This window comes from Aegilops tauschii, chromosome 1, assembly GCF_002575655.3.
Source record: "Aegilops tauschii subsp. strangulata cultivar AL8/78 chromosome 1, Aet v6.0, whole genome shotgun sequence".
NCBI lineage: Eukaryota > Viridiplantae > Streptophyta > Magnoliopsida > Poales > Poaceae > Aegilops > Aegilops tauschii.
This window is the reverse complement of record NC_053035.3, coordinates 494,258,323-494,272,235: the sequence shown is the minus strand read 5'-3', so window position 1 is coordinate 494,272,235 and position 13,913 is coordinate 494,258,323. Positions and strand designations below refer to the sequence as shown.

Genomic DNA, 13,913 nt, shown 5'->3' with positions numbered 1-13,913 from the left:
CACACGTGATGAGCAGCCTCTCCATCGCAAAATATACAAAAACACTCTGATTCATGTTATTAATTAAGCATCACGCCCTTTTCCTACTAGTACTATACTAGTTTATGAGCCTCGGTTTCACTTACGGGCAGAAAAAAAGGCTTGCTATTGTGCAATCTCCATATAAAATTATGCCATCTCCGTATTTTGCTTTTATACCGCTAAAAGTTCAACAAAATAAATCTAGTAATTTTTTGGTTACTTTGTCTGTCGAACACTAATAGTAGTCTGGTATGTCTAGTCCGTAAATTTGCATATAATGTCAATTATGATAATCCACAAAGAGTACTATTATAAATGAATATTTTCCGTTGTTGGTCCTCACATATTCCATGTGCCGTTCTAGCTTGTACAATCTCAAATCAGTTGGACAACTGACCTAGTACATGCTATATTTGCTTTCACGGAAGCTAACTGAGTTTTTTGTAGAGAATGTACAAGCAAGCATTTCCAGCTATCTTGAAGAGGAACTGAATCTAACTGAGTGAATGTTGTGGTTAATTAAAATGCACAACTTTTTTTTCTAAGTTAACACCTACAGTTTTAGAATGTGTATATGTTTTTTACCAGTAGAGCGTGTCGTACTTTTTTTTTCTTGTGATAACAAGGTTACATGCATCATTTCACGCATGCTTCTGCTAAATAAACAATGGGCAAAATTGAGGAAATCCAGAAATCATCATCTTCCCATTCCCTTGGGCTTAATTAAGTATAGAATCCCGGGTGTTTCTGGTATATTCTGCGGTGGAGGAGCTGGTCATCACCCTTGCATTCATCATGTCCCTTAGAATATGATCTAGCGGTCCAGGATTCATTTGAGCATTGTAGCACCTGAGACCCGTATTACTAGATATGTCCTCCCCACATGCGATGCACATATTAAAGACACAACAGAGGAGTGAATACGCTCAGCTGCCCCTGCAAAACGTAAATGCACCCAACAATCCATTGATGATCCATCAACGCAACGGCCTCCTAGCTGCGTGTCTCCCGCAACAAAGAAATTTGGAGAGATGCTTACGGGCGTGCCGCAGCTAGAAGACGACGACGACATCGCTGGATTTTTTTCTACTTGCTAAACGCGAGAGAAGCGTGCAGTGGGTATGTTGTGCAACCGATGCGCTCTCCGTCTGTGCAGAACCCATCTCCACACCTTGCTCTGTTCGTCCACGGTCGACGGAAAGACGAGATGCGCACTGTGAGAACCGAACTTGGCAACAGCTCAGTTATGTCCAGCCAGCGCCCAAAGCAATTATTCAATCGGTTGGGCGTCGCCTGGCCCGTGTATTCATACGACATTAAATGCAGCCCTGACCCACACAACGGCCGTATAAAGTGAGGTATTTGGGAAGCTTGTAATTAAGCCGCCCGGTATTCCAGATGGCTTATTAAAAATAGTCATCACGACGCACAGGCGGACGTCCTGGATATGGGCTGCGCGTGGCCGCATGTCCCAAAAATCCGCGTCGATAAATCGCGAGTGGACATGCCACCACGCGCGTCCGGAATCCACAACGCACGCTGCCGCGCGATGCGTGCAGCTTTAATACCCTCCGGCCGTATAAGGAATTCACCTCGTCGTATAGCATTCGGTATAGCGTGTTTATTTGCACCTGACACATGCAGTGCATGGCCCGCGAGGCAGCGCGTGCATTAATCCCACACCCAACATCCCAATGGCAATAATTCAACGATCTAGCAGCCCACATGCGGGCAACATATCTGGTGATACCGCAACTCAAGTGATACAATGCTCCGATGGATCATGGGCCTTTGGATTATGTTGGAAGGGACACCATGAAGGCACACGTGATGAGCAGCCTCTCCATCGCAAAATATACAAAAACACTCTGATTCATGTTATTAATTAAGCATCACGCCCTTTTCCTACTAGTACTATACTAGTTTATGAGCCTCGGTTTCACTTACGGGCAGAAAAAAAGGCTTGCTATTGTGCAATCTCCATATAAAATTATGCCATCTCCGTATTTTGCTTTTATACCGCTAAAAGTTCAACAAAATAAATCTAGTAATTTTTTGGTTACTTTGTCTGTCGAACACTAATAGTAGTCTGGTATGTCTAGTCCGTAAATTTGCATATAATGTCAATTATGATAATCCACAAAGAGTACTATTATAAATGAATATTTTCCGTTGTTGGTCCTCACATATTCCATGTGCCGTTCTAGCTTGTACAATCTCAAATCAGTTGGACAACTGACCTAGTACATGCTATATTTGCTTTCACGGAAGCTAACTGAGTTTTTTGTAGAGAATGTACAAGCAAGCATTTCCAGCTATCTTGAAGAGGAACTGAATCTAACTGAGTGAATGTTGTGGTTAATTAAAATGCACAACTTTTTTTTCTAAGTTAACACCTACAGTTTTAGAATGTGTATATGTTTTTTACCAGTAGAGCGTGTCGTACTTTTTTTTTCTTGTGATAACAAGGTTACATGCATCATTTCACGCATGCTTCTGCTAAATAAACAATGGGCAAAATTGAGGAAATCCAGAAATCATCATCTTCCCATTCCCTTGGGCTTAATTAAGTATAGAATCCCGGGTGTTTCTGGTATATTCTGCGGTGGAGGAGCTGGTCATCACCCTTGCATTCATCATGTCCCTTAGAATATGATCTAGCGGTCCAGGATTCATTTGAGCATTGTAGCACCTGAGACCCGTATTACTAGATATGTCCTCCCCACATGCGATGCACATATTAAAGACACAACAGAGGAGTGAATACGCTCAGCTGCCCCTGCAAAACGTAAATGCACCCAACAATCCATTGATGATCCATCAACGCAACGGCCTCCTAGCTGCGTGTCTCCCGCAACAAAGAAATTTGGAGAGATGCTTACGGGCGTGCCGCAGCTAGAAGACGACGACGACATCGCTGGATTTTTTTCTACTTGCTAAACGCGAGAGAAGCGTGCAGTGGGTATGTTGTGCAACCGATGCGCTCTCCGTCTGTGCAGAACCCATCTCCACACCTTGCTCTGTTCGTCCACGGTCGACGGAAAGACGAGATGCGCACTGTGAGAACCGAACTTGGCAACAACTCAGTTATGTCCAGCCAGCGCCCAAAGCAATTATTCAATCGGTTGGGCGTCGCCTGGCCCGTGTATTCATACGACATTAAATGCAGCCCTGACCCACACAACGGCCGTATAAAGTAAGGTATTTGGGAAGCTTGTAATTAAGCCGCCCGGTATTCCAGATGGCTTATTAAAAATAGTCATCACGACGCACAGGCGGACGTCCTGGATATGGGCTGCGCGTGGCCGCATGTCCCAAAAATCCGCGTCGATAAATCGCGAGTGGACATGCCACCACGCGCGTCCGGAATCCACAACGCACGCTGCCGCGCGATGCGTGCAGCTTTAATACCCTCCGGCCGTATAAGGAATTCACCTCGTCGTATAGCATTCGGTATAGCGTGTTTATTTGCACCTGACACATGCAGTGCATGGCCCGCGAGGCAGCGCGTGCATTAATCCCACACCCAACATCCCAATGGCAATAATTCAACGATCTAGCAGCCCACATGCGGGCAACATATCTGGTGATACCGCAACTCAAGTGATACAATGCTCCGATGGATCATGGGCCTTTGGATTATGTTGGAAGGGACACCATGAAGGCACACGTGATGAGCAGCCTCTCCATCGCAAAATATACAAAAACACTCTGATTCATGTTATTAATTAAGCATCACGCCCTTTTCCTACTAGTACTATACTAGTTTATGAGCCTCGGTTTCACTTACGGGCAGAAAAAAAGGCTTGCTATTGTGCAATCTCCATATAAAATTATGCCATCTCCGTATTTTGCTTTTATACCGCTAAAAGTTCAACAAAATAAATCTAGTAATTTTTTGGTTACTTTGTCTGTCGAACACTAATAGTAGTCTGGTATGTCTAGTCCGTAAATTTGCATATAATGTCAATTATGATAATCCACAAAGAGTACTATTATAAATGAATATTTTCCGTTGTTGGTCCTCACATATTCCATGTGCCGTTCTAGCTTGTACAATCTCAAATCAGTTGGACAACTGACCTAGTACATGCTATATTTGCTTTCACGGAAGCTAACTGAGTTTTTTGTAGAGAATGTACAAGCAAGCATTTCCAGCTATCTTGAAGAGGAACTGAATCTAACTGAGTGAATGTTGTGGTTAATTAAAATGCACAACTTTTTTTTCTAAGTTAACACCTACAGTTTTAGAATGTGTATATGTTTTTTACCAGTAGAGCGTGTCGTACTTTTTTTTTCTTGTGATAACAAGGTTACATGCATCATTTCACGCATGCTTCTGCTAAATAAACAATGGGCAAAATTGAGGAAATCCAGAAATCATCATCTTCCCATTCCCTTGGGCTTAATTAAGTATAGAATCCCGGGTGTTTCTGGTATATTCTGCGGTGGAGGAGCTGGTCATCACCCTTGCATTCATCATGTCCCTTAGAATATGATCTAGCGGTCCAGGATTCATTTGAGCATTGTAGCACCTGAGACCCGTATTACTAGATATGTCCTCCCCACATGCGATGCACATATTAAAGACACAACAGAGGAGTGAATACGCTCAGCTGCCCCTGCAAAACGTAAATGCACCCAACAATCCATTGATGATCCATCAACGCAACGGCCTCCTAGCTGCGTGTCTCCCGCAACAAAGAAATTTGGAGAGATGCTTACGGGCGTGCCGCAGCTAGAAGACGACGACGACATCGCTGGATTTTTTTCTACTTGCTAAACGCGAGAGAAGCGTGCAGTGGGTATGTTGTGCAACCGATGCGCTCTCCGTCTGTGCAGAACCCATCTCCACACCTTGCTCTGTTCGTCCACGGTCGACGGAAAGACGAGATGCGCACTGTGAGAACCGAACTTGGCAACAGCTCAGTTATGTCCAGCCAGCGCCCAAAGCAATTATTCAATCGGTTGGGCGTCGCCTGGCCCGTGTATTCATACGACATTAAATGCAGCCCTGACCCACACAACGGCCGTATAAAGTAAGGTATTTGGGAAGCTTGTAATTAAGCCGCCCGGTATTCCAGATGGCTTATTAAAAGTAGTCATCACGACGCACAAGCGGACGTCCTGGATATGGGCTGCGCGTGGCCGCATATCCAAAAATCCGCGTCGGTATATATGGCAGGTCTCACCAACCATGATATAAGCACCTGTTGATGAATAGTAATGTGAAAGCATTAACAGTGTCACGGGCAACACACTGATCTTTCATACTGTATTTGGTAGTAGTACACAACACATATCACTGTTACATAAAGCTTTCTCGTACACATAGCATAATTGCTTCACATGCAGCACTGCGCACATTTATTCGGCTGGCTATGCTTTGAGAGCATTGGGTGTTCCAGGTTCCAGCTGCGGTTGTTCTTCTAATAGAGGGGGAAACGGGGAACAGGATGCAGATACAGGTCCGCCTTCTTGGTAACTGTGGCTCCAAACACCTCTGTCATGTCTACTTCCTCAGGGTTAACTCCGGCGGGCAGCTCCCAATCATAATGGTAAAGAAGACTAGCCAGAGCAATCTCAATATTGGCATTTGCGAATCCTATCCCCGGGCAGATTCTCCGACCGACCCCAAAAGGAGTGAACTCGAAGTTCGTGCCTCTAAAGTCCGCAACACCGTCAGCCTTAAACCTCTCCGGCATGAATTTCTCCGGCTCATACCAGTACTTCGGGTCCCTAGATATTGCCCATACGTTGGTGACCACAATTGCGCCTTGTGGCACGACGTGTCCTTGAATCTTGCAATCTTGCAAACACATTCTGGGTACGAGTGGTCCGGGAGGGTGCAGCCGCAAGGTCTCCTTGATAACTGCTCTGAGGTAGTGTAGGTCATTTAGGGCAGCCTCATGTACTCTGGCCTGTCCTGCAAGAACATGGCGTATCTCTGATTGTGCTTTCTGCATCACCCCTGGGTTCACCATTAATTCAGCCATCACCCATCGCAGGGTAATCATTGTGGTGTCAAGCCCCGCACCGAATACATCCTATGAAAATGATAAATGCATACATATAAATAATAGCATGTTTTTCAATTAATGTTCAGCTATGTTTTCTCTTTAACCCATAATCAGCTACCCAGTTATTTTTCTATTTTCCTTCATATATGGTGATAGGAATAGGATCAAAGGTACCCACAATATACCAACATCTATCAGGCAGCTCGTTTTATATATAAAGCGAGGCGAAGGCTGTTTCGAGAGTATGAGCCTTAGTTTTCATTTTTCTGGTCGAGTAAGGAGGATTGAAGCAGTTGCACTTCAAGCAAGTTCTTGTGGTAGTAAATACAGTATCAAGTTCTTTTGTTTAGGGTAGTATCAAGTTATTTTGGAAACAGAGTAAATCTCAAGTTGTCAACACCACACTAGGTGAGAGTCTTTACCAGTTTGAAACGCTGGAGTTGCAGAGAGCGAGAGAGATCATTGATGATCTTACCTTGAGCACTTCTCTTATGACGCCGTGGGTTATGGAAATTGGCATGTCGGCTTCCTTCTGGATCCTCAGCAACACGTCCACCATGTCACGCTCGTCGTCAACTCTGGCCGACCTCCTCTCCTCGTGAGTCCTGAGGATGGTCTCCATGAGGCGGGACATCTCCTGTCGGTAACGCGCGGCCTTGCCGCGTCTCCGCGGCAGAAGCCGCACCAGCCGTGACGAAGGGAAGAGATCGCGGAGGTCAAACAGCGACGACAGTTGCACTCCTTGCCTGACCAGCCTGTGGAACGCGGTGCGCTCGGGCAGCTTGTCCCCGTAGATGGCGCGGACGACCGACTCGAGCACGAACTCGTCGAGCCGCTCGTCGATGTTGACGAGCTGCGGGCCAGCACCGGGCGTCGCCGCCCGTAGCGACGAGACGAGGCAGGCAGCCTCCTCCTCGCGGATGCGCCCGAACGACCTGACACGGCGCGCGCTGACCAGCTCCGTCATGATGATCCGGCGGATCACGCGCCAGTGCTCGCCGTAGGGCGCGAACATGATCCCCTGGCCGTGCCTAGTGAGCTCGTCGACGCCCGGGCCGGTCAGCCGCTCCGAGAAGGCGACGTCGTGGCCCTTGGCGATGTCCCGCACGGCCTCGGCGGAGGAGACGACAACCAGCACGCGCTCGCAAACCCGGAGCAGCATGAGCGGGCCGTAGTGGAGTGAGAGGTCGCGCATGGTGCGGTGCGGGAGCCCGCCAAGCAGGTGGTGTAGGCTGCCGATGACCGGCAGCTGCCACGGACCGGGAGGTAGCCCCCGGTCAGGCCAATGCCGCGTGTGCTGGGCGCCGCCCAAGACGGCGCGCAGGACGGCATAGAGGAAGAGAGCACAGAAGAGGCATAAGCCGAAGCGGTAGTATGGCAGCAGCAGCAGCGTGGTAAACTGCTCCATGGGCGGAAGCGAGAGAGTTATGAAATGTGCAGACGAACAAGAGGGGGATATATATATGCGGAGGGACTAAAAATCAGTCACTGATTTCTATCAGTCTCAGTGGACGCCTCCATTGAATATTTTTTATGCTAGCTGCTTGTCAGGTTTAAATCGGCCTGTTAGGATGATGCGTCCAGCCTGTTTCTTTTTGTTTATTTGTTGGGCTGTGGTTAGAAATAGACCGTGCAAAGTGCAAAGAGGAAGCGTGTTGTCTTGTTTTTTCTCATTTTTTCTACTAGACTAGCATGTGTGTCCTCCACGCTCAGTGTCTTTCCCTATATCTTTTAGCATGTCATGATCAATGCACACTCTTAATTTTTCTCCATGTTTTTTTATTTTCCTCCATGATGTGTGTCAAGGTTTGCTCATATAAGATTTGGTTATATGATAATCTATTTAATCTATGCGCCAAGATTGGTGCAAATTTGTGTTGCATTTCCTTTTTCTGGTCGCAATATTGTTTATATTTTTTTTCAAAATGGCTTGAGCCAATTCATTTTGGATTTCAAGGATAGTTTTCCTTTTGAATTTTATTTTTGTTGCTTCTTTTGAAATTATTACTTATTTCCATTCTTCTAATTTTTTCTTGTTCTCTTTTCTCTCATAATTCTTTCTTTGAAGTATGTTTGTGTTTTTTTTTTCATTTTTATTTTTTATATTTCACTAATTCTTAATTGTTCACATTTATTTTTTGTCATTTTTAAAATCGTACTATCAGCTACATGTACATCCATCCACATGTGACTGCATTGATTATTTGTTTATTTTTTTGCCCTTGTTCCTTGTCGCGTTGATTATTTCTCTCAACTGTATTTTCATTTTATTTTTAATTTTAATTTTATTAAAAAATTAAACATTTTTGTAATTTTGTTTTAAATATTTTTTATTAAAAATATTTTTTATTTTGAAATTGTGGTTGCTCAATTGCACCCTACTGCAATTGCATGTCTCCAATGTGACTGCAACTCAGTGGTGTTTTGTCAGGGGTGAGGGCATAGTTTCATGTCTATCACTAAACATGCAATGACAAGCCGCATCGATTACAACTGTACGTCTTCAATCCGACTGTAACTATATGGTGTTTCATCAGGGGAGGGGGTAGTTGGTACGCAATTGCATGTCTACCACCAGGCATGCAACTATGTAATGTCTCGTCGGGGATGGGGTAGTTGCATGTCTGTCAGTATCCCTATTTTTTGTTAATTTATGCGCTCAAGAGATGGCGTATGAAATATGCTTGAACCGTTGCAACCATAAGAGTAAGTGTAACGGTTTTGGCATCTATGTATGGGAGTTTAAAAACGCAGTGCTAACTCAGCCAATCTATTTTTTAATTTCCATTTTTTATCTTTTTATTTTATTTTAAGTTATTTGTCATGATATTTTTTTTTACTTTTTTGTGTGTCTTCAACAAAATAGGTTGTAAAATGTAACGAAAGTGGTCGTTCCAACAACGGTAACATCAGAGAATCTCACATTTTGAGGCCAGTTCATGATCGTACAGTGCAAAGTGAGGGTCCTCAACAAAGTGCAACACATGGAAGATGGTGGAGAAGCTTTGTTGCAGACAACAATTTGTAGAAGGTTCACCTGATGTTCTTCGATGGTGGGCGGTGAGAGATGGTGAAGTTGTCTGTCTGATACTAGGCATGCAACTACAAGTGTCGCCCTCGACTGCAACTAACTTTGTTTTATCGGAGAACGGCTAGAGAGACACGCAGTTGCATGTCTAACACTAGGCATGCAATTGCAAGTGTCGTCTTCGAGTGCAATTGCATGTCTACTCAAATGACTGCAACTAACATTTGTTTCAGATTAGCGACGGGAGAGGGGGCAGTTGCATATCTGAGACTAGGCATGCAACTGCAAGTGTCACGTTTGACTGCAATTGCATGTCCCCCAACATGGTTGCAACTGGACCATTGTTTTGTCGAAGGGGGCGGGCCAGTTGCATGTCCGACACTAGGAATGCCACAACAGGTGTCGCACCCGACCGCGACTGCATGTCTTGTAACCCGACCACAACTGGACTTTTTTGTTTTGTCGGAGGGGGCGCCGCTAGAGGGGGCGGGCCAGTTGCAAGCCCGACAACAGCCACGCAACTGCAAGTGCCGCACCCGACCGCAACTGCTGTTGGAAATATGCCCTAGAGGCAATAATAAAATGGTTATTATTACATTTCCTTGTTCGTGATAATTGTCTATTGTTCATGCTATAATTGTGTATCCGGAAATCGTAGTACATGTGTGAATACATAGACCACAACATGTCCCTAGTGAGCCTCTAGTTGACTAGCTCGTTGATCAACAGATAGTCATGGTTTCCTTACTATGGACATTGGATGTCATTGATAACGGGAACACATCATTAGGAGAATGATGTGATGGGTGTAGGAGTGCTTTGGGTGTACCAAACGTCACAACGTAACTGGGTGACTATAAAGGTACACTACAGGTATCTCTGAAAGTGTCTGTTGGGTTGACACGGATCGAGACTGGGATTTGTCACTCCGTATGACGGAGAGGTATCTCTGGGCCCACTCGGTAATGCATCATCATAATGAGCTCAAAGTGACCAAGTGGTTGGTCACGGGATCATGCATTACGGTACGAGTAAAGTGACTTGCCGGTAACGAGATTGAACAAGGTATTGGGATACCGACGATCGAATCTCGGGCAAGTAACGTACCGATTGACAAAGGGAATTGTATACGGGATTGATTGAATCCTCGACATCGTGGTTCATCCGATGAGATCATCGTGGAACATGTGGGAGCTAACATGGGTATCCAGATCCCGCTGTTGGTTATTGACCGGAGAGTCGTCTCGGTCATGTCTGCGTGTCTCCCGAACCCGTAGGGTCTACACACTTAAGGTTCGGTGACGCTAGGGTTGTAGAGATATTAGTATGCGGTAACCCGAAAGTTGTTCGGAGTCCCGGATGAGATCTTGGACGTCACGAGGAGTTCCGGAATGGTCCGGAGGTGAAGAATTATATATAGGAAGTCCAGTTTCGGCCACCGGGAAAGTTTCGGGGATTACCGGTATTGTACCGGGACCACCGGAAGGGTCCCGGGGGTCCATCGGGTGGGGCCACCTATCCCGGAGGGCCCCATGGGCTGAAGTGGGAGGGGAACCAGCCCCTGGTGGGCTGGTGCGCCCCCCCTTGGGCCTCCCCCTGCGCCTAGGGTTGGAAACCCTAGGGGTGGGGGCGCCCCCCACTTGGCTTGGGGGGGAAGCCACCCCTTGGCCGCTGCCCCCCTGGAGATCAGATCTCCCAGGGCCGGCGCCCCCCCAGGAGGCCTATATATAGGAGGGGGGAGGGAGGGCAGCCGCACCACAGCCCCTGGCGCCTCCCTCTCCCTCCCGTAACACCTCTCCCTCTTGATGAGCTTGGCGAAGCCCTGCCGAGATCCCCGCTACTTCCACCACCACGCCGTCGTGCTGCTGGATCTCCATCAACCTCTCCTTCCCCCTTGCTGGATCAAGAAGGAGGAGACGTCGCTGCTCCGTACGTGTGTTGAACGCGGAGGTGCCGTCCGTTCGGCGCTCGGTCATCGGTGATTTGGATCACGATGAGTACGACTCCATCAACCCCGTTCACTTGAACGCTTCCGCTCGCGATCTACAAGGGTATGTAGATGCACTCATCTCTCTCGTTGCTAGATGAATCCATAGATTGATCTTGGTGATGCGTAGAAAATTTTAAATTTCTGCTACGATCCCTAACAGTGGCATCATGAGCCAGGCCTATGCGTAGTTTCTATGCACGAGTAGAACACAAACTTGTTGTGGGCGTAGATGTTGTCAATTTCCTTGCCACTACTAGTCTTATCTTGTTTCGGTGGCATTGTGGGATGAAGCGGCCCGGACCGACCTTACACGTACGCTTACGTGAGACAGGTTCCACCGACTGACATGCACTAGTTGCATAAGGTGGCTAGCGGGTGTCTGTCTCTTCCACTTTAGTCGGAACGGATTCGATGAAAAGGGTCCTTATGAAGGGTAAATAGAAATTGGCATATCACGTTGTGGTTTTACGTAGGTAAGAAACGTTCTTGCTAGAAACCTATAGAAGCCACGTAAAAACTTGCAACAACAATTAGAGGACGTCTAACTTGTTTTTGCAGCATATGCCTTGTGATGTGATATGGCCAAAAGGATGTGATGAATGAGATATATGTGATGTATGAGATTGATCATGTTCTTGTAATAGGAATCACGACTTGCATGTCGATGAGTATGACAACCGGCAGGAGCCATAGGAGTTGTCTTTATTTTTTGTATGACCTGCGTGTCATTGAATAACGCCATGTAAATTACTTTACTTTATCGCTAAACACGTTAGCCATAGAAGTAGAAGTAATCGTTGGCGTGACAACTTCATGAAGACACGATGATGGAGATCATGGTGTCATGCCGGTGACGAAGATGATCATGGCGCCCCGAAGATGGAGATCAAAGGAGCAAAATGATATTGGCCATATCATGTCACTATTTGATTGCATGTGATGTTTATCATATTTTACATCTTATTTGCTTAGAACGACGGTAGCTTAAATAAGATGATCCCTCGCAATAATTTCAAGAAAGTGTTCCCCCTAACTGTGCACCGTTGCGAAGGTTCGTTGTTTCGAAGCACCACGTGATGATCGGGTGTGATAGATTCTAACGTTCGAATACAACGGGTGTAAGCCAGATTTACACACGCAATACACTTAGGTTGACTTGACGAGCCTAGCATGTACAGACATGGCCTCGGAACACGGAAGACCGAAAGGTCGAGCATGAGTCGTATAGAAGATACGATCAACATGAAGATGTTCACCGATGTTGACTAGTCCGTCTCACGTGATGATCAGACACGGCCTAGTTGACTCGGATCATGTTTCACTTAGATGACTAGAGGGATGTCTATCTGAGTGGGAGTTCATTGAATAATTTGATTAGATGAACTTAATTATCATGAACTTAGTCTAAAATCTTTACAATATGTCTTGTAGATCAAATGGCCCACGTTGCCCTCAACTTCAACGCGTTCCTAGAGAAAACCAAGCTGAAAGATGATGGCAGCAACTATATGGACTGGGTCCGGAACCTGAGGATCATCCTCATAGCTGCCAAGAAAGATTATGTCCTAGAAGCATCGCTAGGTGAAGCACCCATCCCAGAGAACCAAGACGTTATGAACGCTTGGCAGTCACGTGCTGATGATTACTCCCTCGTTCAGTGCGGCATGCTTTACAGCTTAGAACCGGGGCTCCAAAAGCGTTTTGAGCAACACGGAGCATATGAGATGTTCGAAGAGCTGAAAATGGTTTTCCAAGCTCATGCCCGGGTCGAGAGATATGAAGTCTCCGACAAGTTCTTCAGTTGTAAGATGGAGGAAAACAGTTCTGTCAGTGAGCACATACTCAAAATGTCCGGGTTGCACAACCGCTTGACTCAGCTGGGAGTTAATCTCCCGGATGACGCGGTCATTGACAGAATCCTTCAGTCGCTTCCACCGAGCTACAAGAGCTTTGTGATGAACTTCAATATGCAGGGGATGGAAAAGACCATTCCTGAGGTATATTCAATGCTGAAATCAGCGGAGGTGGAGATCAAAAAGGAACATCAAGTGTTGATGGTGAATAAAACCACTAACTTCAAGAAGGACGTCAAGGGAGTTGCCGCGCCCGGTAAGCCAGTTGCCGGGAAGAAGCCAAAGAATGGACCCAAGCCTGAGACTGAGTGCTTTTATTGCAAGGGAAGTGGTCACTGGAAGCGGAACTGCCCCAAATACTTAGCGGACAAGAAGGCCGGCAACACCAAAGGTATATGTGATATACATGTAATTGATGTGTACCTTACCAGTACTCGTAGTAGCTCCTGGGTATTTGATACCGGTGCGGTTGCTCATATTTGTAACTCAAAACAGGAGCTGCGGAATAAGCGGAGACTGGCGAAGGACGAGGTGACGATGCGCGTCGGGAATGGTTCCAAGGTCAATGTGATCGCCGTCGGCACGCTACCTCTACATTTACCTACGGGATTAGTTTTAAACCTCAATAATTGTTATTTAGTGCCAGCTTTGAGCATGAACATTGTATCATGATCTCGTTTAATTCGAGATGGCTACTCATTTAAATCCGAGAATAATGGCTGTTCTATTTATATGAGAGATATGTTTTATGGTCATGCCCCGCTGGTCAATGGTTTATTCTTAATGAATCTCGAACGTGATGTTACACATATTCATAGTGTGAATACCAAAAGATGTAAAGTTGATAACGATAGTCCCACATACTTGTGGCACTGCCGCCTTGGTCACATTGGTGTCAAACGCATGAAGAAGCTCCATGCAGATGGACTTTTGGAGTCTCTTGATTACGAATCATTTGACACGTGTGAACCATGCCTCATGGGTAAGATGATCAAGACTCC

The 13,913-nt window shown here is 46.0% G+C and overlaps 1 protein-coding gene across 1 annotated transcript; it reads right to left on the bottom strand.

The window, feature by feature from the left end:
- Positions 1–5,267: 5,267 nt before the first annotated feature.
- LOC109736472 (desmethyl-deoxy-podophyllotoxin synthase) lies at positions 5,268–7,473 on the bottom strand. Its single transcript, XM_020295695.3, has 2 exons — positions 6,517–7,473; positions 5,268–6,068 (listed from the first exon to the last, which is right to left on the bottom strand). The coding sequence occupies exons 1-2, from the start codon at positions 7,447–7,449 to the stop codon at positions 5,451–5,453; spliced, it is 1,551 nt and encodes a 516-aa protein (XP_020151284.1). The 5' UTR covers positions 7,450–7,473; the 3' UTR covers positions 5,268–5,450.
- Positions 7,474–13,913: the final 6,440 nt, after the last annotated feature.

Excerpts from the sequence above, each read along its gene's own strand:
- LOC109736472 (XM_020295695.3), bottom strand. The coding sequence starts at position 7,449 with ATGGAGCAGTTTACCACGCTGCTGCTGCTGCCATACTACCGCTTCGGC. Across the intron at positions 6,069-6,516 it reads TCATAAGAGAAGTGCTCAAG|GATGTATTCGGTGCGGGGCT; the intron begins GTAAGATCATCA and ends TCATTTTCATAG.